Source organism: Acromyrmex echinatior, chromosome 16, assembly GCF_024713525.1.
Source record: "Acromyrmex echinatior isolate Ae372 chromosome 16, ASM2471352v2, whole genome shotgun sequence".
In the NCBI taxonomy this organism is placed as follows: domain Eukaryota; kingdom Metazoa; phylum Arthropoda; class Insecta; order Hymenoptera; family Formicidae; genus Acromyrmex; species Acromyrmex echinatior.
Window position 1 is genome coordinate 3,137,266 of NC_141867.1, and position 26,155 is coordinate 3,163,420.

At 32.3% G+C, this 26,155-nt stretch overlaps 2 protein-coding genes and 1 long non-coding RNA gene across 6 annotated transcripts in view; 2 read left to right on the forward strand and 1 right to left on the reverse strand.

Annotated features, from left to right (window-relative positions):
• dally (division abnormally delayed protein) overlaps window positions 1-11,462 on the forward strand; it is a 63,913-nt gene extending 52,451 nt beyond the window's left edge. The window contains exon 8 of the mRNA XM_011067889.2: window positions 973-11,462. Coding sequence (XP_011066191.2) covers window positions 973-1,079 — 107 coding nt within the window. The 3' untranslated portion in view covers window positions 1,080-11,462. The remainder of the gene's footprint in view (window positions 1-972) is intronic.
• Window positions 11,463-11,782: 320 nt separating this feature from the next.
• On the reverse strand, window positions 11,783-18,528 carry LOC105153183 (Inositol phosphate kinase 2). Of its 4 annotated transcripts, none has more exons than XM_011067891.2 (5): window positions 18,066-18,528; window positions 15,114-15,309; window positions 14,385-14,564; window positions 13,849-14,109; window positions 11,783-13,298 (listed from the first exon to the last, which is right to left on the reverse strand). In XM_011067891.2, the coding sequence occupies exons 2-5, from the start codon at window positions 15,274-15,276 to the stop codon at window positions 12,676-12,678; spliced, it is 1,227 nt and encodes a 408-aa protein (XP_011066193.1). In that variant the 5' UTR covers window positions 15,277-15,309; window positions 18,066-18,528; the 3' UTR covers window positions 11,783-12,675. The 4 variants fall into 4 exon arrangements, with proteins under 4 accessions (XP_011066193.1, XP_011066192.1, XP_087270874.1 ...); XM_011067890.2 differs by having other exon boundaries at window positions 17,931-18,070; XM_087414748.1 differs by lacking the exon at window positions 18,066-18,528 and adding an exon at window positions 18,018-18,064.
• LOC147907053 (uncharacterized) lies at window positions 18,186-20,150 on the forward strand. The gene is made up of 2 exons (XR_015547806.1): window positions 18,186-18,318; window positions 19,645-20,150. It is a non-coding gene; the product is annotated as an uncharacterized LOC147907053 (long non-coding RNA).
• Window positions 20,151-26,155: the final 6,005 nt, after the last annotated feature.

Consider the following 26,155-nt stretch of genomic DNA (forward strand, 5'->3'; position numbering starts at 1 on the left):
TTAGCGATAGGACTTCGTTCTCGAGCAGGGTTCCATAGCACGTATCAAATAACGCATTATCTGTCGATGTGCCCTGACAAAAGAGAGAGAAAAGTTTTTTTTCCGATGGAAGAACGTAATAAGAATTAATATGATTTAATTACTGAACGCAAAGTTGCAACTGTAAAATAATGCACGAAGTATTCTGATAATGTGTAATTCCATGCGGTGCACGTTAAATATTATCTGAAAGCACATTTCAACAAGAGGGATTCCAATAATAAAGGAGAATTCGGATTAACAACGAGAAGCATAGGAGATAAAAATTAGCGGTGCGAGGAATGGAAAGGCAGCAGCGATTTTAAAATAACATACTGAGAGAGAAAAATGTTTGATATTTATGACTAATTGCATGATAAAATAATTATGGTTAGGAGCTCCATTTTATAGTTGTTTCAATTTGCTTGTTATATAAAGTCGCTTTTTAGATAAAATTTTATAATATTCTTCAAGAGAAAATAAATTCTTGTTTTGAGTACATAATAAGTTTTCCTCTAAAATTTGTAATAAGTATATTTTAAGACTATTAATCAGAAAATATTCTTTGTTAAAATCGTTACTTAAAATATTTAATCGTTACTTAAAAATGTAAACTGTGTAATACTGCTTAGCAAAATGATATTTTTTTATGTATATAGGCGACCCCGAAGACGATTATAAATGATCGAGGCCAGCTATATGTTTTTTGTATATAAAACTGTAAATATAATAATTATTATTAACATTATAGCACTAATAACTGTAAAAATAGAGTTTTTAATTATAATTCTAACATATTACCATATAATTATATAGTCATAAATACCAAACACTTTTCATGTAGATGAGACCACTTTTCTTATTCTGATTGCAATTACGGGGAATGTTCATTTCAATAAAACGAGAAAGGAAACTTGATGTATCAAAGAAATGAATTTGCATTTTTCGTTTCAGACCCGTCGATGAAGACTCATCCGAATGGACCGCTCCACAGTGGGTCGTCAACGATCTTGTTATCATTCACGGCCCTCGCTATCGTCTGTGCATCGCTTATCGCTTAATCGGTTACATCGCCGAGATATACAAGGGTATGATTTCGATCGCAATTCACGGCCAACGTAGACAAGGCATAGATAAGGAGAGTTAAACTAGTTTCTGTTCGCGACCGGAGGATTGTTAGCAGGTCGGATCCTATCCACTTTTCACACGGGATTCTTCCGGCGCGCGTGAATGCCGATGAGCAGCCCCGTAAGGAGATTCACGGGTGAGCTTCCGCCTGCCGGAATCGCGTACAAGCGATGCTGTTGATAATTTATCGATGGCGTGTTGGGCAGCGAAGCGGACTGTTCCTGCCGCGATCCCGCTGGAAGGACGCCGCGGTTCTCAGTGATATATATCGGGATGCGAGAAGTGCGTATATGTGCATATGTGTGTGTGTGTATGTGTGTATGTGTGAGAGAGGAGGGGCGGTTTGTAAAAGTATACGATGGGGAGAAAGGGAAAGAGAGAAAAGAGCGTACGGCAAAGTGGAAAGAAGTGATGGGCGAGCCGAGTCTGAGACGTCGCGCTTGTAAAACGAGATGATAAATTTCGCGATGTTTTCCAGGTGCAGTTTTTCGACAGGAATGTTAGTTTCTTTTTCTTATTTTTCGCGTACGCAGATATCGATAGTTCGTGAAACTGGAGCGCGTGATGCTTGCCTCGGTAGAACACGAAATTAACGCTTTTAAAATGCAAATGTGACTCTTCCCAAAAGTTATATTCAGAATAGGAAAGGTTCTATTAAATTTTGTAATTTTTACAAAAGATGCGCAGCGCGCATTTATGCTTTTTGTTTAAAGGGACAATTATTAATTGTTTTGATCGAGTAGAATATTATGAATCTCGCTACGAATACTGCAATGAAATTACTACTGTTATCGCCATCAGAATCGAGATTTTAAAGAAATGCAGGTCAGTATTCTGTGCGTGCATGTTATATATATATTTTTAAATAAAGTAAATTTTCAAAATTCATGATTTTATTTATCGCGAAAAAACGAAATTATTAGTGAGACGTATTGGATTAATTTTGCTCAAAAATGCCGCGAGCAGTGAGGCAAATTATTGAAACTGCGAATCGCGCGTGATATAAATAAGTCATTAGCCAAAAGGGTATCGTATAGACATATCTGTTTAAAAATACCAAGTACACCCATTATCTTACCCGACTGGCTTCATGTGGGACTCGAGTCGAAATGTATAAGGCCTAAGAGAGAAAAGTTTCCGTCAAACTGAGCGTACTCGCGCCGAGTGTTAGTATTACATAAGAATGCAGGATGGTGTCGCAGTAGCCAACATCGATCGCCGGCTCCAGGGAGGACAAAACTTCCGATCCGAAGGTCGACGAGTCCGTTGTCTGACTCCGTTTGTCTTTCGTGAGAGGGGAAAAGTGTGTCGCGCGCGACTCTGAGAAATGGCTTCGAGGAGCGTCATCTCCTCTTTGTTATATCGGGTGTATATTTTGTTAGTCTTGAATTGAATTATAAAACGCATGATTCGCTGGGGAAGCGCGAAAAAGACTGTGATTGCGGAGGGGATTTGTAGAGGGAAAGAAAGAGAGAGCTGCTAGTGCGCTGATAATTCTGATAGATAAACTTCGCACGGAAAGAACGATTTTGCTAAAAAAATTTAAAATTTTGCTGGATTCAGATGGAGAGTAATTTTGTTGGACCATCAAAATAATTGCTGGAAACGAAACAATGATAAGCAATGCAAAAAGTTTTGATATTCTAGCAACCAGGTTGAGTTTCTAACAAAATTATTTTGATGCTTCAACAGAATTATTTTAAGATCTGTATCCGGCAAAATTTTAGATCTTTCAATAAAATCGTTCCTCTCATGCGGTGAAAAACCCCACATTTTCGCCTTTATATAAGACAGCATCAAGCACCAAACGTTGCTTGATCTGTCAGATACAGAATAACCAATCGTGTTAGTTTAATGCAGAAAGATATTATCTACTTTAGATTTGAAGTAAATTTCTTTTGTTAATTACAAGGATATAGAATGCGTGTAGGAAAGATCACGCGTTCGAAAGTGCTACAAAGGCGTCTGCAATACGTCCAAAATATTTAATTTATCTTGTTTCTTTTTTTTGTTCAATTTTATAGGGCTATTCGGCTATTTATAAGATAAGAGATATTTTTTATTTATTTATTTTTTTTAGAAACTTGCCTTTTGCAAAGTCTGATCGCTCTGCTAAATTATGAACTGGATTCGATCTCGCGATTATGTTGCCGGTGCCGAATGCCAGATGAGAGTATATACATTGAAATGAAAGTATTTTACCTTCACTTCCTACGACTCGCAGAAATCATAAGGATATCGTTATTCTCGAGTCAATCGGCCGCGAAAGCACACGCCAACCAAACAACAGCCGCATTAGTGTGCCTCGTATGTTCTCGTGTTTTTCTTTTCTTTTTTTTTTACACAAAGCATGAAAAAGTGTCTTTCTCGCCCGACGACGTCGCCTCGTCTACAGCAGACGTCGATATGTTACAGATTATTATTGAAAACTACGAGGGGAGCCCATAATCGCCCGTCGTTGATGACGTACATGCCATATATATGTCTAGATCTACATATACATGTAATATATATGTATGTGGGTATACAAGGTGGCGCACAAAATGTCATACCATTTGCTTTATATATGGATGAGTCAATAAGTAATCTTAATATAAATACTACCTTGATTTTTGAGAGATAAATTAAGATCACTTATTGAGTCTCTCTCTACTTCTATTAAAATTGGTACTAAACTAGTACGGATTTAATTACAAAAAGTCTGGAAAATATTGGATAATTATATAGCATGACATTTCGTGCGCCACTCTGTATATACATATAGATATATGTATTCATATGACGTATATACATATGATATGACATATATCGTATATGATATACATGATCATCGCATATGGTATATATTATATACATACATATGAAAGTTAACTGCCAACGTTGTACGTACGTGATCGAGAGCTGATTTACTCGGGACGACGCAGTTTATTATTTGGTGTGAACGCGATCCTTGAGTACCGGGTGTACTCAGCGTGCGACACGTTTTCTCTTCGCGCCTGTGCGTATATTTCTGTGATCAATCTTTCACATTTACCTTCATAAAAAAAGGGGCCTTCTTAACGCATCAGACAAATTTGTCAAATTGAAGAAAGAGAGAGGAAACGCTTTCGAAATTCGCTTTCTCACCGAAGCGTCGAGTAGATTGGATCGCGATCGTCGTGAATTCTAAAATACATAAGCATACCATTTTGCATCCGATCTAGATTGGATCGTCGATCGTGGATCATGTTCGCCAGAATATTATATGTTTATCCATTTTTTATTAAAAGTACATTTTTTTTTATTTTATTGATTGCGAGCTGGAAAGAAATTTTTCAATCATAAATCAATATTTCTAGCTCGTAATGAAAACTTAATCAAGTATAGGTCTTTGTAGCTCTTGCTTCTCGACAACGATAACGTATTCTCTAAATTTTATTAGAATCTTATTCTAAAGAGCGAAAATCAAGTCTTGAAAAAGTAATTAATTTAATTTTTAATCTTTAAGAGTGAGATTAACTCTGAAAGTTTTTGAGAGCAGAATAGGATTCGATAGAAAAATATTAACTGTAAATTGATTGTCGTAACAAAAGCGAGAATATTAATTCATCGAAAGCATTTATTCTGCATGTGAGGTGTTTCAAAAGAAGTTTATTAATATTCAGTGCTAATATAATAGAGTTCGATCAATACTTAAACGCGACAATTTTTTTCATCGTTGAAATGAGTCACGTATTTTTCGCGATCTCGTCAATGCGTTGGTTAACTGTAAAAGTAAATAATGTGCCAAATCGATTTATCCGCCTCCGCCCCCGTTGACGAACAATTTTGACGCACGAATTAATCGTAATTAACAAGAGCCGGTTATCGCGACTTTCAATCACGAACGATATTGCATCGCGCAATCACAACAGCGCGAGATATTAAATTTATCTATATACACTATGTTTATATGACGTTTGTATAAATTTTTAATTTAAAAGTTATATTATCTCTCATCGCTCTTCCCCTTCGCGGATTTTTATATATTTTTTATTATATATCTTTCCGCGAGATTAATTTGATGATAATTCCAAGTTGAGATTGTCACCTGTGATCCACGATCGCGATTCAGTGATGCAAGAATACCACCGATGTTGAATCTTCGATGCTGCTTTAAGCATCCAAAGCGTTCCATGACTAACGGGAGATCTTTTTTGATATCCTACTTCGGGATTTGAAACGATTTGATAATATTACACAAGCTGTATCTGATTAAGATTAAAGATATTATCCCGTCGATTTTGCGCTAAAATCCGTACATTAACTTATTAAAGGGAAACGATAGCGGACCGTTTTCACCGTGCTGAAAATTTCCGAAAAACTGACGTTCTCATGATGAGAAGCGTATATGTCACACTCGAATCTGGCGATTTGCTTTTCAGGTCAATCGGGACGATTTAGACTTCGAGATAATTGCGATACCGTGACATTTTCCAGTCAGCGCAAGGCGTTATCTGTAATATTACCTAAAAGTGATGGTTATTTTTAGATGACATTTATACGTATATTACGTTGTGAACAGTGATCTTATATTATCGACAATTTTAAACTGATTGGAATTCAATTGCGTCAAATAATGTCACAATAATTATTCTTGTAAAACCTTAAATAATATTACGTGGTGAATATTATATTCAATAATTTTAATTGAAGCTCAATTGTTTCAAAAAAATATCACGATAATATTATCTTTCGAAGAAAGTGGAGGAATTTATTCTTAATACAGAGATACAGAGAGTTAGAAATAAATTCCCTCGGTTTTCCCGAATGAAAAGTATCACGATATCGCGTACTTTCTCGCTATCGTCCCGATTGTGACCTCATATTACTGTAGGAAAGTAAATGTGGTAGCTAAGCAACAACGAGAGACGGAGCTGTTGTTTTCTCCGGACGGTGGCCGCACGACTCGCGACGCTTCGGCGACGCCGTATTCGTTTTGTACATTTGATTTCCGGATCTTTGTGGAGGGGTGCCGAGTGCCTTTCTGAATATCCCTGGCCGTAGCGTCGCGTCGTCCGCTCCTCGTCAATGAGAGGAGCAGTCAGGACGGCCACCCCTGAATAAGGGTGCGTAACCGGGCGCTTTTTCGCTAAACGTATATTTCTAGCACGCTGTGCGTATGTGTAGATGTGTGTGCGAGAGAGAGAGAGAGAGAGAGAGAGAGAGAGAGAGAGAGAGAGAGAGAGAGAGAAAGAATAAAAAAGAAATGAGAAACATGGCCTTCTTCTCCTTTTGTAATTTTAATCCGCCGTATACTCGCCTCTAACGTTTTAACGCGAGCTCGCCGAAGATATCTAACAGTTTTGTAAACATTTACTTCATACTGTTAGGATAACACGCTGAGTGCGAAGCAGCGGGCGAAGGAGCGGGTGGGGATGTTTGAAATTAAGGAGTAAAATGTGCTCATGTAATTTTAAGACGACGATCGACACGGTTGAAAGCTAATGAGATAATCAACATTTTCTATTTCGATCTTTTGTGAGTTATTAATCCATCGTTTTTCGGGACTCTGCGAAGTATTACGCAGCAGCGACAAGGTTTCGCCATCTGTATTATCCTTCCGGTGAACTCGATTGATTATTGTTTTCTTCGGATACTAAAAATAAGGCGGAAACCGTGTAGTATAATTTAAAAGGGATCCAGATTGGGTCTTCCGAAGGAAGATACGCGCGACAATCAAATTAACTTGTAGGGGCGAGTATTGCATATGTGCGACATTCATTTTAAAATTTAATTCGAGATCTGTTCAGATTAGTTTTGTTCTTTTTAGTTGAACTTCTTGCACACTTCATTTTTTTCTCAGCTAAAAAGAACAGAAAGTGCGCAGCGTAATTTGAAAAGGATCCAGATTGGATTTTCCGAAAGAATAAATTCGCAGTAAATTCCGGATTTATACAAATTGGTTTTGTTCTTAGTTCTGTTCTTTTTAGCTGAACTTACACACTTAATTTTTTCTCAGCTAAAAATAGTAAACCTTCATATAATAATTGTCAAAAAGGTAATTTGTTGATATATATATCGACAAAGTATAATATATTAATAGATACTTAATTTACACTTAAGAACTGAAGATGGAATCACTAAAATATAGCATCTTTAGCTCTATTCGTTCAGCAGAATTTCTTTGTACGCACAGTGTATCTTTTCTTTTTTTTTTCTTCAATATAAAAAGAAAAAGGAAGAAAGATGAACTATATATTTATAACGAAGTTTAGCTAAAAGAATAGATCTTCTAAAAAAGCAGTGTGTTAATACACATGTATCAACATATATCGAAAAAAGTATATGTCAATAGATTCTTAACTTGCAAGATATTTTTTAATAAAAAAAATGAAGACTCCCACGATTCTTTCTTAACAAGACAATGCTGCCTCTAGATGGTTAAGCTGTTCATAATTATCAAAAATTCGAATCCGTTTAAACTCCAATTAGGTCACTTAGGATCCATTGAATCGAACGTGTCCATGCGACAGGTCCGATTCATTCTTGCAATCGGACGTGCCATTGTCCGCCGAGGTCCTTCCTTTCAGAGTGCTAATAAGATTGAAATCCGGCGTGTGGCGCGCGGGCGAGACCGGGCCTAATTCAGCGTGGGCCAGGCGCGCAATTGTTCGAGCTTACCGTCTTAATTCTTCAATTTCGTTAGCGGCCTTTGTCGGACGAATTTAGGCGGTCAACTGAGATCGTATGCGCGCCTTCAACGGGTGCGATTCCTTCGTCCTTGTCCGTCGTCGTCAATGCCGAGTGTCTTCGACCTCGCCGATCGTCCCTGATATCTGTTTCGCATAACGTCGACCTTTGTCATACGGGCATTGTCGAACAACGACAGTGCATTAATTATTTTTACGTATTTGTTAGTATTATTACTGATTATCTCGATAACAATTATATTGCTCCTTTACTTTAAAAGTGATACAACTAAAACATTGATTTTTCAAGACAACTAAAAAAAGTCAAGTTTTAAGATACAACTTGAACTTTAGGTTTTTGAAAAGGGAAAACTGTTTTCAATTTGACAGCAAATTATTGACAATCAAAAAATATCGACAAAAAAATATATTCAAAAAGAACACAAGAACATATCAAATACCAGTTTTCTCGTTTTTGTTTCATAACTCTTCTGCTTATGTGGTTGAAGTTTGAAGCGTTTGGTCGTCGTGGAGTGAAAATTAAATGTAAGCCCACACTAAAATAACAAATAATTGAAGCTCACTCATATCTACATGTGACCATTTTTTTACACTATCCCTTTTGAATTGCAATTTTTTATGAAGTTAAGTTAAATTCACCTGTGATAATTAATAGGATAATGTTTATTTAACTCTTTCACATGATGGTTTTAACTCAAGAATCATATTTTTCTGAATGCCACTTTTAACACTTCAGTAAAGGAGCGACATATAATTGTTTACTATTTATGAAGAGTTGCAAAGTTAATTAAGGCCGACAGAAAAATGATTAGAGTCATTAGCGCAGATAATTGGAATTTATAAGACTGAAGGCAATGTTGGGGAATGACTTTAATTTAATGTCTAATTTAATAACGAACGCGACCCACTCCTTCGCCACAGAAATTCGCAAAATTGTTGGGAAGGAAACAGATAGAAAATCAAGGGGCGAAAAATAAGCGAATGTGCTAAGAAAACGTAATGGAAAATAAGAGACAGAGTAAAAGGGAGGAAGATGCGTTGATCGACTTGTAAATATATAACGAATGCCTGCTGTATTTATATAGTTATATATGTTAAATATATCGACCTAAATGAAAGTAGCAGCTAATAAAAGCAACTGAAGTAATCTTGGACGAATTAACCGTTAGTCGTAATGTTACAGCGAGACTAATTATTATAATAAGGGAAGCGCGTCGGGCGAGGATGCGAATACTCACGCCGAGGGAATTTTTCGTCAAACGCGTGTCGCATCCCTCGTTTGTTATTGCCATTTGCCTCGTAACGAAGCGATCTGTATCACAGAGAAAAAGACATAGTAGTGGTAACCATAAAGGACAACTATATAAATTTTGTATGTAGATTCAATGTGCACACACACGGTTGAATAACATATTTTACAGTTATCGTAACTATGAAATAATTTATTTAACTATACATATCGACGTACGCAAAGCAGAACAGAGAGGTAATTACCCCTTTAAATTTTGGTAAGGCGAAATAATTAAATTATGAGAGTCATTTTTATAACGAGAAGTTAAACGATAATTATTATGTGTTATTCGAAAGTTCGTTGGAGATCCTTGAAGACTGACTTTAATATATATTGATTTTCGTGAAAATGTTTACCCCCTTTGCCTGAAATCTTGATACGCCCATGACTTTGTACATTAGTTCAATTAACTGCACTGTTAAATTCATATAATGTCAATTTGTACCCAATTTGAGTTTTATCATTTCTAAAGGTCACTACTGCTTCCACTTTATATGCCGTTACTTTAATTAAAACAGTGAAGTTAAACAACGTAACTCAAGAAAATGTATTAAATTTAACTCAAATTTAGTTTATTCTTTACTGACTATAAATGTTGTTTACGTTGAAATTAATTAGAGAAATGGATTGATTTAAATTTTTGACGTGCATTTTAAAGTTAAAAATAAAATTATTTAACTCAAAGGAATTGGGTTACTATTTGTTCCTTTGATTTTGATTTACAGTGTGTACATTAATTCTATATATAAAATTTGTGTAGTTGTCACTTTTATAGTTGCTAGCACTGTTTTTCTTTGAATGTACGGTTTCCTTCGTTTATCCCGATACGTATAACGTATGCGGGATACGTATAACAACGGACGAAGATGTACGAACGATTTCGATCGAATCGCTTTGTAATTATACCTATAGAGACCGAAATAATGTATGCATGGGAGAGAGAATGAGAAAGAGAGATGAGTTTCGACTACGCTATATAACAATTATTAGCCTAGCATGATGCGTATTTTATGATAAATACTAACAGGACCCGCAGTTTCCTACGGAACTATTGCGTTACACGTTTAGCTATTTAATGCGTTTTTATCGCAATATTTATTGTTGCGCCTGCGTTTACTATGTGATATAGGGCTACTTATATTATTATCTCGTTGTTCGCGGTCCCGTTTAATTAAGCGCGACTAATCAACGGGACTCTCCCGATAGAGCGGGAAACGAGGAGGAAGCCGAAAATTGCGAAAATACGGTCACCATTCGCGTTGCCAGTGCGATCGAACGTTATAATTTGTTTAATTGATTACGGCCGGTTCGCCGTTCAACTATAAATTGCATTGATAATGCTAATTGCGCATATAATCCTGTCGTGATTGCAATTAATTGATTTTTCAACGGCGATTCCATCAATTTGTATCCGAGATGCAATTTTATCTCTCTAGATTCTATAAATTCCTACACGGAAAAAAAAATGTATTAAAATTTTTAACATTAAATAATTTTGTTAACAACAATATTAATGAAACAAATAAAATTTTATTAAAACAACTGCATGACATTTGTTCCATTAATAATGTTATAAAATTATAATTAAAAGTATTTTCAATTAAAAAATAATACTATTAATATATATAAAATATCATTTTTTTCAGTGTATTATTCCGTTTCAGCACTTTTAATCGCCTCTTTATCGCCTAACTATGGGAAAAACTGACGAAACTAGATGGAATTCAAGCTGAGTAACTTAATTCCAAAAAAGCCAGTCCCGACCCCCGTTATAGACGAGCGAAGATGCAATGTGTACCCCAAATAGTTCCGATCAGCTTTCGATTAAAGCACTTATCGAAATTGAACGAGAAAGCGTTATCGAAGCGAGCGTAATTAAAGGACAATGTAGTGGAGATGACAAATGCGATCGAGATGAGCAATTCTGTATATGTATATACGTGTGTGGGTGTGTTTATGTGCACACATATTTTATGTACGTGCATCCTAAATACACACATCGCACACACATACGCGCGCGCGCGTATTACTATAAGTGTTATACGAGAGATTAAGCAAATTATTATTATTATTATTAATGATTGCATTCAGCAGAAAAAGCAGCTTTTTCTGCAACTGTTACAAAGTTTTTTTTAATATTATTGGTTTATATATTTAGAGTCAGTAAAAGGAATTAAGGACAAGAACCAATTACATTAAAGGATTTTACAACAATTGCAAAGCTGCTTTTTCTGTTGAACGTAATCAATTATTATCGCGGTTGATTACGTCGCAACGGCACGCTCGCCGATCGTTGACGATCTGTAAAAACTGTTTACGAATGAATGGCAAATAAAATATTATACGACAATGAATCTACTTGTTATTGCATTGAAAAATCGAAAACAGTAGCCGTAGAAATAAATAAAATTTATCATCGAAAGGTAATTATTATTTTAAGCCATTATGAGAGACAGTGAGTATTTATTTCGTATTTGTAATAAAATTATGAAAGTATAATTACTAAAGATCTTTAGAAACTAATCATGTAATTTTAATTATAGAGATTTATACTTATTGACGTTGAAAAATTATATTGATTTTTTAATTGTGAAATATTTAAAAGTTTTGCGCCACAGATTCTTTATTACTGTGAACATCAAAAGAATTTTTCATTCAATAAATACTCGCGCTCCACTTTTTACATCGTAATGTTTTATTGCTGCTGTTACAATTACAATAATCTGCACTTTTTTTTATCACGTAATGCGTAACATAAATATATGTAACATGGCAGAATTAATAATGGTACCGTTAAAGAACTCGCCATTGCAGTATGGCATGTGTATGTTTACAAAGTGCGACTTATTGTCGTCATAATGTGAAAGTTACTCGAATGGTAATTGGACTTAGAATGTTGCGTTTTCAATTTTCTTTGTTTTCTCGTTATGTCCAGTTCTAAATTTGTAAAACCTTCACATGGTAACTGCGAAGGGTCAAATGTACGAAATTCCTAGATAATCTATACATTCGCATTACAATTCTTTTGGCAAAGTATAAAAGTCTTAATTATTTTATCCTAGAGAAGACATGTTTTGGAATTCTTTTCAGAATTGATTCCGTATCCGATTAAGCTATTTCTCTCTGATTGTATCTTAATTTTAAATCTCGCGCAATCATCCTGGTTCGGTACTTGATTCTATATTAGTATTACTATTGAACCAGACCTTCAAAAGATATACATTGCTTAAAATTTTTATCAAATCGCGATTTTCCGACCGATAAGAAATGCTTTAGCATTTATTTAGAGATTTATCGTTTATTTTCCAAAAAGTTATCGCAATAGCTTTCTACAATGAGCAATGCCTTCTCTGACGATTGTTGATAAATCAGATGATAGATCAGAAATCTGGTCTTATCGATTTATCATGTCCTCCCGATATGTCGTCCCGATATCTGATTTCGATAACATGAATGACATATCGTTATATCAACATATTTTTGTCTGAATTATTTTCTCTTAATCTTTTCTGTTCACTTCCAAGAACATCGTCACAAATAATATATTCTTCGACAAGTAGAACAACTTTAATGCATGCAATCGCTCTTCTTAATCAGACTTAAAAGCTGGATTAGCATCTGGATACCATCCCGGTAGTTTCGATCCAAATCGTTATTCTCCCCCGGGAAGACGTGCGTAAAGTCGATCATTTTCACTCTGACCCATTTGTCCTCCGCGCTTTCATCATCATTCTGCGTAGTATCGTTTGTGCACGAAAATGAAAATTGGCTCGGGCTGGACTGACATAACCGGTCCACATTTAAATTGCAAGTTTCGCTTTGAGTAGATACGTTTTCGCTTGGCATCGACACAGGTTGGCTTACGCTTTTTTTCATTGGTCGAAACGTTAAATCGTCCATTTCAGATGAATTCCGGTGCATTCCAGATACTGTTACTAGGGGAACTGACTCACATATCATTTCTTTGTCGAATTTCGGCGCTGAATGAGAGACAGAACTATCAACTTTCAATGAACAATGCTGCCGTAAGTGTTGGGCATCGTAGGCGACCAGAAGTGAGCTGGAATAGAAGCAATATTTCCGCTGCATGTTGAAGAGCCGTTCGATCTTGTAGAGGTATGTCAAAATTTCGGAGACCAACTGTCGGCAGACTGGCTTTCCAGGTATTATGTTCAAGAAATCTTCTAGTGCTGCGTGAAGATAAGAAGAATATTAACGCGGTTTCGAAAATGAGAGAAATGAGAAACATTTTATCGCTATTGTAAAACACGTCGTAAAGGTCCTCTTTCCTCTATTTATGGGTCTGACCTAATAATTATTCTTAATGATCCTAGAACGTCGATGTAAAATTATTATTGCTTGGCGATAATATGATTTAAATAATATATTTAAAAAAAAAGAATGGAATGCGATATCGATTATACTTCTAATTCCTAAGAAGCTATAATTTTTGTAAAGACATAACGGAACGTCCGTCAACGTTCTAGAATTAAAACTTCGTGCGTTAATATGAAAATTGGAAGGTATATTAATTTCGATTTATAATTGATTATCAATGAATTAAAAGACTTAGCCTTAACCATGCTCGAATCGAAAGCAGACTATTCTATTATTTAAGAAAATTCACTACCCCATTCTGAAATAGACTTTTAATACTTATGAAATTGGTTCATTTATATGAATTATTCGTTTTTTTTTGCTTATCGATTTCATATTCTTCTAAAACTCTAAAGCAGATACCTTCCACGACGCCCTCGACACTGAGTTGCTTGCCATAATCTCTGTCATATTTCCTTAATCGTCCAGATAAGACAGAATATACTTGATAACCTGTTATACAAAAACCATAAGTACGCTTCGATTCGGCATACTTGAGTTCTTCCGTTCTCCTCTTCTCTGGCGTGGCCAAAGGATCCCACGTGCGAAAACCGATCTTGATATCTATCACACATGGCTCGGCCATGCCCTTTGTAATATTCCTAAGTATGAGGAATTTCGTACCTGTTATCGGACAAAACGGTTTAATGAAAAAAAGATATCTAGATGAAACACTAGCCATCCAAATAATATTATATTTACATCTCACGCCTGATAAATTAATTCTTATATTACACAATTACAGATAATATGTATATAAATTATATAAATATACAAATATATATATGTATATACATATATGCGCACACGTGAAAGTTTTAAAAGAGTTAGGTCTTATTTCACAGTTTATTCACAAAAGTCATCGTATCACATTTGCGGACTGTCAAGAAAATCCTTACGGTTATTAAAAACACGCAGTTCTGTTGTGCCATAATAACGTGGAACGAATTTTTTTAATTCCAATGCGACGGGATCATGAGAATTCTTCAAGCTCTCGTAGAATGCAATTTCTCTTTCCCCAAGGATTATTTTAGTCGCCGGTTTCAGTATGTGGCCAGTCCGTCTGCAGACCAGCACGCCTGTAATCAGAGATAATTCTTCATGTTATTCAATATACAAATGTTTATATACTGTTGATAAGCGCTGAATTCGCTGAATTGATTACATTTCACTGATATACTATTAATATCTTTGTACATTTTGTTTTTATAAATCAAACATTGTAAATAGGAAAAGCACTGCTTCGCTTTTGCTTTAAATCGTCGTATTGAAAAGAAATAGAAATACATGTAAATTTACCTTAGAAAGCAATTAGAATACATTTTAAATATATAAAATATGAACAAAACAGAAATCGGAGTAGAACGAAATAATTGCTAATTTATTATTAAAAACTACATGTACAGAAATTATGTTGATTCCAAAAATACCCAGAAAATTTTTAATTTTTGTTATCTAAACATTATTTTATACATATATACAAAAAATTTTTGATAAAAATAAACGTACAAAATGTTTAAAACATCTATTATCTTTCATTAATTATTAATAAGTATTAATATAAATATTAATGTATTGAATTAATAAGGTAGGCACATAATTAAATCCTAAAACTAAATCGCACTTACCGATAGTCTGTTTTTCGCCATTGAAGGGATGACCGGCTATTTGGCATTCCAACGGTGTCAGTTCACCAGGAAACATACAACCGGATGGCCCGGGAACCGTCGTATTATCCCATTGTATGTGTGGCAGTTTCTCGATATCATCATCCGAGTCTACGGTCGTCATAATTAACGACGGTCTGTGTGCGGTGACGATTATCTGTAAATTATAAACAATCCCGTGATTCTCAAAGAGCTCGATCGTGAGCCAGTCTACTCCGCTCGTATTTCTCAATAATAATAAGCGAAAGTCATAATATCTTTGCGTTATCACGTTTTGTTACCGCGATAGCCTAACACAAGGTCTATTCTTTGTAGTAGCATTATGTTAAACTTTCCGCGTTTAAAATGAAACAGCTAGTGAGAAAAAAAAACAGCGACGTACAAGTTCAACTATACAGGACAGATCCACATTGTTTCAGCATTACAACTGAAAATCCGTCTAGAAAAGAGAAAAGAGGAAAAAAGGCAAAAAATTCGTTCTTACACTCCTTGTCTCTTTATCTTGTTTTTTATTAGTGTATTAGATATACTATACTGTTAGACTATACTGTAAAAAAAGTATGTAACATTATAAATATGTAAAAATTACCTAATTTATGAAGTTAATATATAAAATAAGTTGTGCGGTTTTAAAAAATTAATACTTTTATCTCTAATTGTAATGTAAATACATCTTTATATTAGAAAACAGAAAATTACAAAAATAGTGTATTTTCTAGTTCTTATTAAAATGTACAAATTTATGTGAAATTATATAATGGTAAAATATTACACATATAAATTTGCATTTTTATATTCTTATATTTCAATAATATAGTTATCAAAATTACATACGTTAATGAATTAATATTGGAATATTTTTATAAACTTAACTAAAATTATAAATTTACTTTCGCAAACTATTTAATTACTATAAAAAATAATTTTATTTGTAAGTTGTGACGTTTTACTTTATGAAATGTATGTAAATATACACTTTTAATAGTGAGTTCCAAATTATCCACTTGTAATTTTACATATAATTTTTTGCAATGTGCACTATAGAATTTTCCTTTTTTGCTTTCACCAAAGAATATTAGATATATATCTATTTCATTTAAAGTACAAAGCTATAAAGTACAAAGTTGAGCTATAAAAAAACAAACTTCTTTTCTCTTTCCCCACTAAAATTAAAACTATTCCGATTAATTTTATTCGCGTATTGAACGTGTGAAAATCCTCGTCGTAATAATTTCGCAGTGTTAATTTTCCTCTCCTTCTACTGTAATCTCTTCTCTTATCTCTTTATCTATCTCTCTTACGAGATTTTTTCTTACAATCAGTATAAACATTGACAAGCCCACAGCGTCGATCCGTTCTATTATTATCGTGACGACGCAAAAAAAAAAAAAAATGATAAGGCAACGGATTTTTCCTCTTTTCTTTAAGATTCTTTTCTCAAGCTTTTTAAAATCAAAGGAGAGAACGTTCGCGAACGACCCCGCGATCCCGATTTTGTTGTTTCTGCTACGGAAAGCCTTTGTCCTTCGCTGCGCCACGGACTTGTTATCACAACGTCATACTGGGTGCTCCATAAACACGACTTACCTAAAGATCTTAGTCCTGGAACACAATAGGAGTACATAGCAAGCGTTAAGTCGTAATGCCTCGTTTACAATATGCGGAATAAGCTTCATGTAAAATGTAAGAATAAGAAGTTGACCAATCACAGTCGAATATGAGAAGAAAAATTGACTATGATTGATTAATTTCTTCCTCTTACTTCTTATATCAAGCAGACTTCGTGTCATTGTAGATGACACATAAGATACTGATTAATTTTTTTCTTAAAGTTTACTACACCTATTGTGTTTCAGGACTTCCCTATTCTATAATAGCCGTAAGCAATAAAAATTGATGAATCGATTATTCTCATCATATTCGACTACGATTGGACAATTTTTACATGCAATATACACGGTTTCTCTCTCGTAAGTTAAAATCTCTTATCCCCAGTTCCTCCTATTGTCTGTACTTTTCATTATGTTTACTAGATTTCAATAAATGGCTTAATGCACAATTAAAAATAGGTAATAGGAACAGAGAGAATAACAAATTCCAACTCTCTGAATTTTTCAAAATAGAATCTCACTCAATGTCAGTTATGATCAGAAATTGGATCAAAATTTAACCAAAAGAAAAAAAACTAATTTCAAGTTTAATGAATTTTGCTTTGAATGATTTAAATTCCAATCTAATCTCTAGTCTGATCATGGCAGTATCTCTAGTCTGACCATGAAGATTGAGGCAATCTTATATAAGAATGGCTCAAAAATTTTCAATCTTTAAGAATGAGAATCAATCTAAAAGTTCTTGAGAGAACCTATTAGAATACATAATTTCTGATAAGTTGAAATTATGTTGTTATTGTCCGTGTTTTTTAAATATATAGGCTTTAGCAGATTGGTTGACTAATAATCTTAGAACATCTTATGACCTAAGTCTTTTGTTTTTAATAACACAATAATTGTCTTGTGACTCAAGTCTTAAAGGTGTACATATGAGGCGACCTCATGTGTATGTTTAAGACTTGAGTCACAAGACAATTATTGTGTATATATTACTGATCGTTACTAAAGATAAAAGATCATGAGACAATCAAGATTATAAGTCAGCCATTTAGTTAAGGCCTTATCGGAAGCTTAAGTCTAAAATACAAATGAAAAACATAAGTGAAAAAATACAAACAATACAGGAAAAAACAATAACAGATGTCAATCTATCAGAAACGATACATACCCAAAAATACATAATTTCTGACAGGTTGAAATCTATTATTCCTTGTATCTATTGCCAGTGCTTTTCAATTGTATCTCAAGCTTATACCTCAATAAGATACAGTCATCTTAAACATGAAAGAAAAAACATTCTAACCTCACACTTTTCTTCTCTGTCGTTCCAACGTCGCCTTCGATTTCGATTATCGTTTGCGACTACGTTCCGCTTGAAGATAACGAGAGATCGATATATTAAACACGCACTCACTCTCTCCCTCTCTGTCGGTCTGTCCTCCGGTCCGTTATTATCTTAATCTCGTGTGCGTGATACTATAACCTATAACAGCGAGCGCGGCGCGAAAACGCGTGATAAGCACACATGGACAAGGGAACGTGTCCTATCTCATTAGGTAAATATATCTTGCTTCTCGCCGATGATCGATCGGACTTGATAATTTATGTTGCACTGCGTCGCGTTACTTTATATTACGTTCTTTCCTCGTTTTATGCATCCATTCCGAAAGATCACAAACACAAAACTATTCTGTTCAACTCTATTCGGTCTATTCCGTTGTACGTGCCCCTGTCAAGGTGTTCTGACGCTTATCGCCATCTATCGTCAGAGAAAATACCGCCACGTACTACTGCCCTCTGAAGAAGTAGATATAAACTACAACAATATCCATTTATTTGCGGCACTCTTGATGGAAATAAATTGTTGAAATTGAGCAACTAAAATCAAATGAAGCAACTAAAATCAAATTAATAAAGATTCAGGTTTCTCTCTGCCTGTATTTATAGTCAGATATATATTATAATATTCTTTTCTTATAATTCTTTTTTTATATAGTTAAATCTTATATTTAAGATCAATCTCTCTCTCGTCTTGAGTACAATCTTAAGTCCCGGTAAAAAATTTTTTATGCATGAATATATATTAATATGTATAAACATACATAAATCTGCATAAATATTCATAAACATGTATAATTATATGAAATATGTCCATACATGTTCATACATCCTTCTTTCTTTTGTAAAATTACTTTTTAGTGTAATAAAAATAATAGTAATGTGAAAACATAAAAAATAATTAAAGAGATAATTTTCTCATTGTTTGTTTTAGAAAAAAACAAGTTTGGAAAAACGTAAAAAAAATTGCTCATACATTAGACATAATTTTATATACATAAATAATTTTTTTACATTTCTTCAAACTTGATTTTTTCTAAAACAAATAGTGCGAAAATTACCTTTTCAATTATTTTGAATGGATTCACATTATTATTATTATTATTTCTATTACACTAAAAAGTAATTTTATATAATGCATGAAAAATTTTTTACCGAGATGTTACGAAATCAGAAAGCCGTATTATGTGTAAATAAATAATTTAACTCTTTTAATTACATATTCTTTGTTGTTATAATAACTTAATAATATTAATAACTTAATAATATTAATATTAATAACTTAATAATATTAATATTAAAACTTAATAATATTAATTTAATTTAATTTAATTTAATTTCAATAAGTTTCGAAACGTATCGATCATATGAAATTAATGGGCGAGTTCAAAATGATAAAATAGCTTGCCGAGTGAATAAGCATGATTGGTTCTTACTTATGGATCAACCAATCATGTTTAAGTGCTTTTCCTTTTTTTTTTACTTTAATTACAATACACTATGCAATAAAATATATTACAATAAAATTATTTATACATTTTCAGATAATCTGGCAAAAAACAAAATTACTTGTAGAGGCCCTCCACCACCTCCGCCAATTCTAATCAGCGGTCCTCTTTGGACTACAGAGACAAAAATAATGCATTGCTTGTAAATATCGTTATCGTTACTAACGATTTGGTAATAACATTATAATTATATCTAAGACTAAAGTGGTAAAATCACTTTTGAAAAGTAATTTATTATCATTTAGTATCATTAATTTATTACCATTACAAGTTATTTATTGAAAAATGTAACTCGTTATTTTATTAGTAAAAAGTAACGCGTTGCTAATACGACTAATGTAACGAATTATTTTTTCAAAAAATAACGAGTTACTTTTAAAAAATGGCTTTCTCAATCTTGATATTATAGTTACCGTTATAAAAAATTGCAATGTTATTGTTAAATCATTATTATAAAAAATAAGTAAGTAATGCATCCATCCCTATTATGGACACATACTGTTTTCATTTTTTAATTTTTCATTCATACAACTCGGGAAAAATGTTATATATATGAACATATTTTATGTATAATTATATAATTTTATGGAATTTTATGTAATTATATACAATTACATGTGAAACATTTTTTTCAGAGATTTCAATTTTTATCATAATATACTTTTTTATATCAAAATATAATGCATTCGTATAATATAAGTTATAATTTAAAAAATAAAATATAAAATTACAAATGTATAATAGTTCAGTTAAGTCTTTATAAGGCTAGTCCGCATTTACCGAATATTGTAGTTATTATGCATCCTATCTAAGATTTTATAATTTCTTTTATAAATTATGAAATGATATTTTTAATTAATTTAAATCAATTTAAATTCAAATTTTATTTGATAAAAGCGGACCAACCATAGAAACCCTCCATCAAAATTGAGATACAATGTTGGGATGTCAGAAACACTTCACATGAACAATTTTGTAAAAAAATAAATCGTACTAGAAACCACTTTTTATTTCTTGCCTTTTATTTTTTTTTAAAAAGGTAGAGAAGTAACCAGAAATAATCAAACAATTTCTGAAACACAAATGCATTACAGAAAATAAAACAGCTATCTCGTTGTTGATGATTTATGTGTTGTTGTTCTAATGTGCGCAATAGTTATTAAAAACTATAAGTAAAATCTAATGACAATATTGAAATATAGGTACTTATAATAAGACAACAGATATAATGAAACGATTGAATATGCATCATTTAAGATTTCCCAAAAATTTATTAAAAAGCTACAGTTAGTTGTAAGACGATTTTATTTCGACGAACGAGGATCGGAATGAGCCTCAATAATGATCAGAAAACAAGTCAAAGTAACTAGAAAAGTATATTGGACGAAAAGGAAGTAGATAGGTGACAACATGAACTGACGAGCGCGTTTCGTTAGAAGCTCGAAAATCGCGCGATATTAGAAAAGCATGTGGTGCGAGGAGGTCACCAAGTCGCTGTAGCAGTGAAATCTCACTTACTATGCCCCACTTCACATACACGGCAGAGAGAAACGCATGGATAGCTTCCAAGCGTAAACCAATAAGAGCGCTAGCAGGTTCCCCTCGCGGCAAGAAGCTCCCGCCCATTGACCAATGACATGATGTTACGCGGCGACAAAGTGGGGAGACGCTGTCGTTCAGAATACCTCTGATAACTTCCTGCGCTCATAATAATTCTGTTGATTTATACGAAGTTTCTGACGCCGAGAAACGGAGAAACTCGACACTCTGACTTAACCTTTCCGTCCGAATATGTACTTTTAACAATTTTCATACATTCTACGGATGTATAATTAAAGTTTATTATTATTTATTTAATTGTAATATAATATCCGATTTATTTGGTTATTGTTTATTAATTATGTTCTATATATATATATTACAGACAATTTATGTGTTATTGCCACATAATTATGTATAAGAAATTTACCAGTTTTGTTTACAAAATATAAATATATTTGGGTTCCTTGCAGTTAATGCGTTTATTTTCCCTCGCAACTACCATGCACTCTATATTAAAGGCACCGTAATACTCATTTCAATGGCAACCACCATGAAATATTTATATCAACGACAACCGTGATGTTTATTTCACCCAGAAAAAAGGTTGTTTCGATTTAAAGAAATTTTCTTTGCTACACAAATTAAAAAAAGTTTCTGCAATCGTACGGAAACTGTTACATCGATGATCCATGAACTTTAATGGATGTGACATATCTACATATCAACCGTTATCATTCTAGCAATATTAAAATAACATTGCAACGTTCCAAAAATACCATATTTATATATATAAATATTAAAATAGTTTTACTTTTTATGTATACAATTATCCATAATATAAAAGGTATATGAAAAGCTATGTGTGAAAAAACGCTACATACAAAATTGTTATACAAATAAAAAATTGAATGATTGATTATATGTACGTATATTTCTTACGATTCAGTGAAAAATTTTTCATACATATATGTATGTATATATGTATATAATTATATGTATATAAACTAATATTTTTCCTAAATTATGTAATAATTAATAATTAAACAATGAAATATTTGATTTTCATATTGAACTATCCGTTTCCTCATGATTGTGTATTAATTATTTGAACAAATCTAATTAAAAACTATGTTAATAACTAAATAATTAAATATCTTTTACTTACTAATTAATAATTAAACGAAAGTAGGAATTTGACGCATCAATGTAAAGTTAAAAAAATGATCAAAGTACTGTAAATCGATAAAATTGATAAATTTGAATGATAAGATAAACAAGAATCACGCTTCTCGGAGTCTGAAAATCTTAGAAAAATCCCCTGAAGTATTAGCAAAGCAGGATAAGTGAGGAGGTTGTTGGATATCCTCTTACCTCCTCTTACCTCCGCGCTATCGTGCGCTCCTGTTACTCCGGCTTTATTTCTCGAGATTTTCGGGCGTCGACAAACCGCCTCTTCGCCTTACCTCCTCGCTATCGTGTGCTCCTGTTACTCCGGCTTTATTTCTCGAGATTTTCAGAGCACCGATAAACCCGAACGTCGCCTTACCTCCTCGCTATCGTGCGCTCCTGTTACTCCGGCTTTATTTCTCGAGATTTTCAGAGCACCGATAAACCCGATACGTCGCCTTACCTCCTCGCTATCGTGCGCTCCTGTTACTCCGGATTTATTTCTCGGGATTTTCAGTGCACCGGTAAACCCGACAACTCGCCTTACCTCCTCGCTATCATGCGCTCCTGTTACTCCGGATATATTTTCTGAGATTTTCAATCTCGAGAAATACGACTCTTGTCTATCTTATCTCATCATCCGTATTTGCTACTTTATTTATTTTTATCATTTTTCGATCATTCATACAGATATCAAGTTTCCACTTTTGTTTAATTATTATTTAAAAAATGAAATTATTCAATATATTTAATTATTTAAATAATTATGAATAATAGTTGTATTCAAATTACTTATATGAGACACGGTATCATATTATGTGCACTGAGATGTAGTATATGACAACGATTCATCGGCGGTACTCTTTTCTTTATGGATAAACTCATCCTCACAAAAAAATAGACTATTACAAATTACAGTGATCCCTTTTTGGCTATTTAGCTATTTATGTATTTGTTTTTGTTTCTAATTATTTTATTTTATTTCGTTAATTATTTCGTATTAAACTACAAATTTTGATATATCAAATAAAAATGTTCAAATAAAAAATCTTCTTTCTTAAGTCTTGATTAATATTAATACTATTCTTATTAATAATATTAAAAAGGTTGCTCTATTTTTATCAAATATATTTGCAATTTGCAAGCAATTTGAATGAAGTTAAAATTCTTCCAATTGTAAACCACATTTAATTTAAAGTGGTAAGGAAAATTTAAATGAATAAAAATAAATCAACCTGTAGAGGCCCTCCACCACCCCCGCCAACGGCGGTCCTCTTTTTCTTAGCAAACATCAAATTACATGTAACAAATAATATAATTGTAGTAGAACATACGTATTATATTACATTACTTAGTTATAATCTTATATGGCAAATTATAACTAAGAGGTATGCGCGCGCGTGTTACGTGTAGCTTGAAGTTTACTGGATTTGGTTTTTTTTTTTTTATGTATTACGAATTTAATATTTTTATACAATGTATTTATTTGATGTCATAATATAGAACATAAGGAAAGAATTATAATATACCAAGAAATTAGACATAGTATAAAAGAATAGAATTAAATCTTTTTAATATAAAATATAAAATATATAAATTGCTTATACATTTTTATAATACTTTTGCTTATGCACTTTCTTTATAGTATAAGATAATTCGTAAACAAAATATATGCATATCATAACACAAAATTCGCGTAAAATTCAAGAAAATTTGAATTCTGGTTTTGTAATAAAAATTGTTATTTAACAAACCTTTCAATTACACAATGTGTTTATTAATGGATCCTTGAACGAAAATTTTAATTTCGCATCTCCTACTATGTAAATAAAAGTTGTTGAGAATTTTAATACGAAATTGAATATTCAAATAAGTTAATTTAGCAAATTTTGTTTTATAATATGCGTGTTTTATAATCTGCATAAAAATGGAATATTATGAAATTTTTTAATGAAAATTTTTAGCTCGTTTTTACCAAACACAATTATTAATATGTTCCGAAGTCTCGGTAATCATTAGCAATTGTAAAATCTTTAAATATACTTCAAACTTTTCGATCATATATCGTTAAATTAAGGTTTAGTTTAGCAAAAACGAGCTAGAGGCCCTCCACCACCCCCGCCTATTTTATCGGCGGTCCTCTTTTCTTTATAAATATACTCACTTGTAAAAAAACATGTTACTAATAAATTTAGTAGCTCGTTTTTGCAGGTAAGTATATTTTTAATTTATTTTTTGATTTTTATATTTAATTATTTTATTGTATTTTACTAATTATATTGCAATAACTTTTTTAATATTATCTTTATTGTAATCTTTTATACAATTCACAAACACAATTACAATAATTATTTACAATACAATATACAATTATAAATGCTGTTCAAAATATAATAAAAATGATAATATAGGAGCATAATTAACAAATTAGTAATACGGAATTATACGAAAACGTCGAAAATACATACGATAACACAAATTTTTCTAAACCAATGTTTAATAAAATATTTATACGCGAAAGCATACCAACAACTATTAGATCATATTTACTATTAATAATTAATTTGCGACAACTTATTAATATAACGATTAAAAGTCATTAATATATTTACGACAGTACTTTTATCACAGTACGTTCAAGATAATCTCAATCCTTTGATTACATACCAAGATATTCTGCCTTATAGTATGCGCGTTAGTATCCGATACAAAAAAGATTAATCTTCATAGTGGAGAGAGCGAACTCAATTTATTACATATTTCGATTCTACAAATTTACAAGATCCAATCGCAAAGAAAAGTTAAGCAATTCGTTAAACACCAATGATCTTGTTAAAGGAGAGTGCGAATCTTCCAGACCACTTACGGTAGTAATTAATAATTTTGATAGCATGTCAATTACAATTACCATTATTATCACATCATCAATATAATATTAAAATTTACGAGAAAGTATGTTCTGCCACACTAAAAATCATTTCTTATTAAAAATAAATGAATAGAATAATTTCCTTATGGATTGGTGGTTACAAAGGAATATATTTAATAATAAAATACATGCGTTATTGTAATTTTTCATATGTATGGGTACAAAAGTTTCTCGGGTACCAACTGTTCGAGATAAGCCGAACCCGATAATAACGGGATTTTAAGGAACATTTATATATATATATATATATATGTACTGAAAAATTTATTATATAAAAATTTAAAATTCCTTACTTTTCAGTATTCTTCAAAAATTTTAATTATTAATATCCCGCTAATATGAGGGTACCCATTCGACTTATCTCGAATTTTTTCTACCCACACATTTTTGATCGAATTCATACAATCACGATACATTATTGAAAGAATATGAAATACTTTGATAAAAATTATCTAAGTCGACAAATATTAAAATTTGTTAAATATAATCTCATAATACCTGCATGTATTTTACATAAAAAATATACATAAAAATTAATGGTAAATAATTTTCTGGAATGGCGGGATGTCCAATACCTAAAAATGATTTTAAAAATAACAGTTAGAAAATTAAATATACACATTCGTAACCACATTTTTGTTAGAGCAATCATCGAGAAATAAGCAAATTGTTTGTATAAAAATTAAATTTACTTAATAATTTACTTAATAATTTGGATGTAAATAAATAATTATTATATATTTATATTAGTCATATATAATCATTTCATTTGTTATTAAGACAATATTAACATTATTAGTGGGAGAACATTTAATAAAACGAAAAAAGTGACAAAAATTGTATGCTAAAGTATACATTAAATTATAATTTCGCAACTTGGCTTTAAAATATATAACAATTATCATTGAC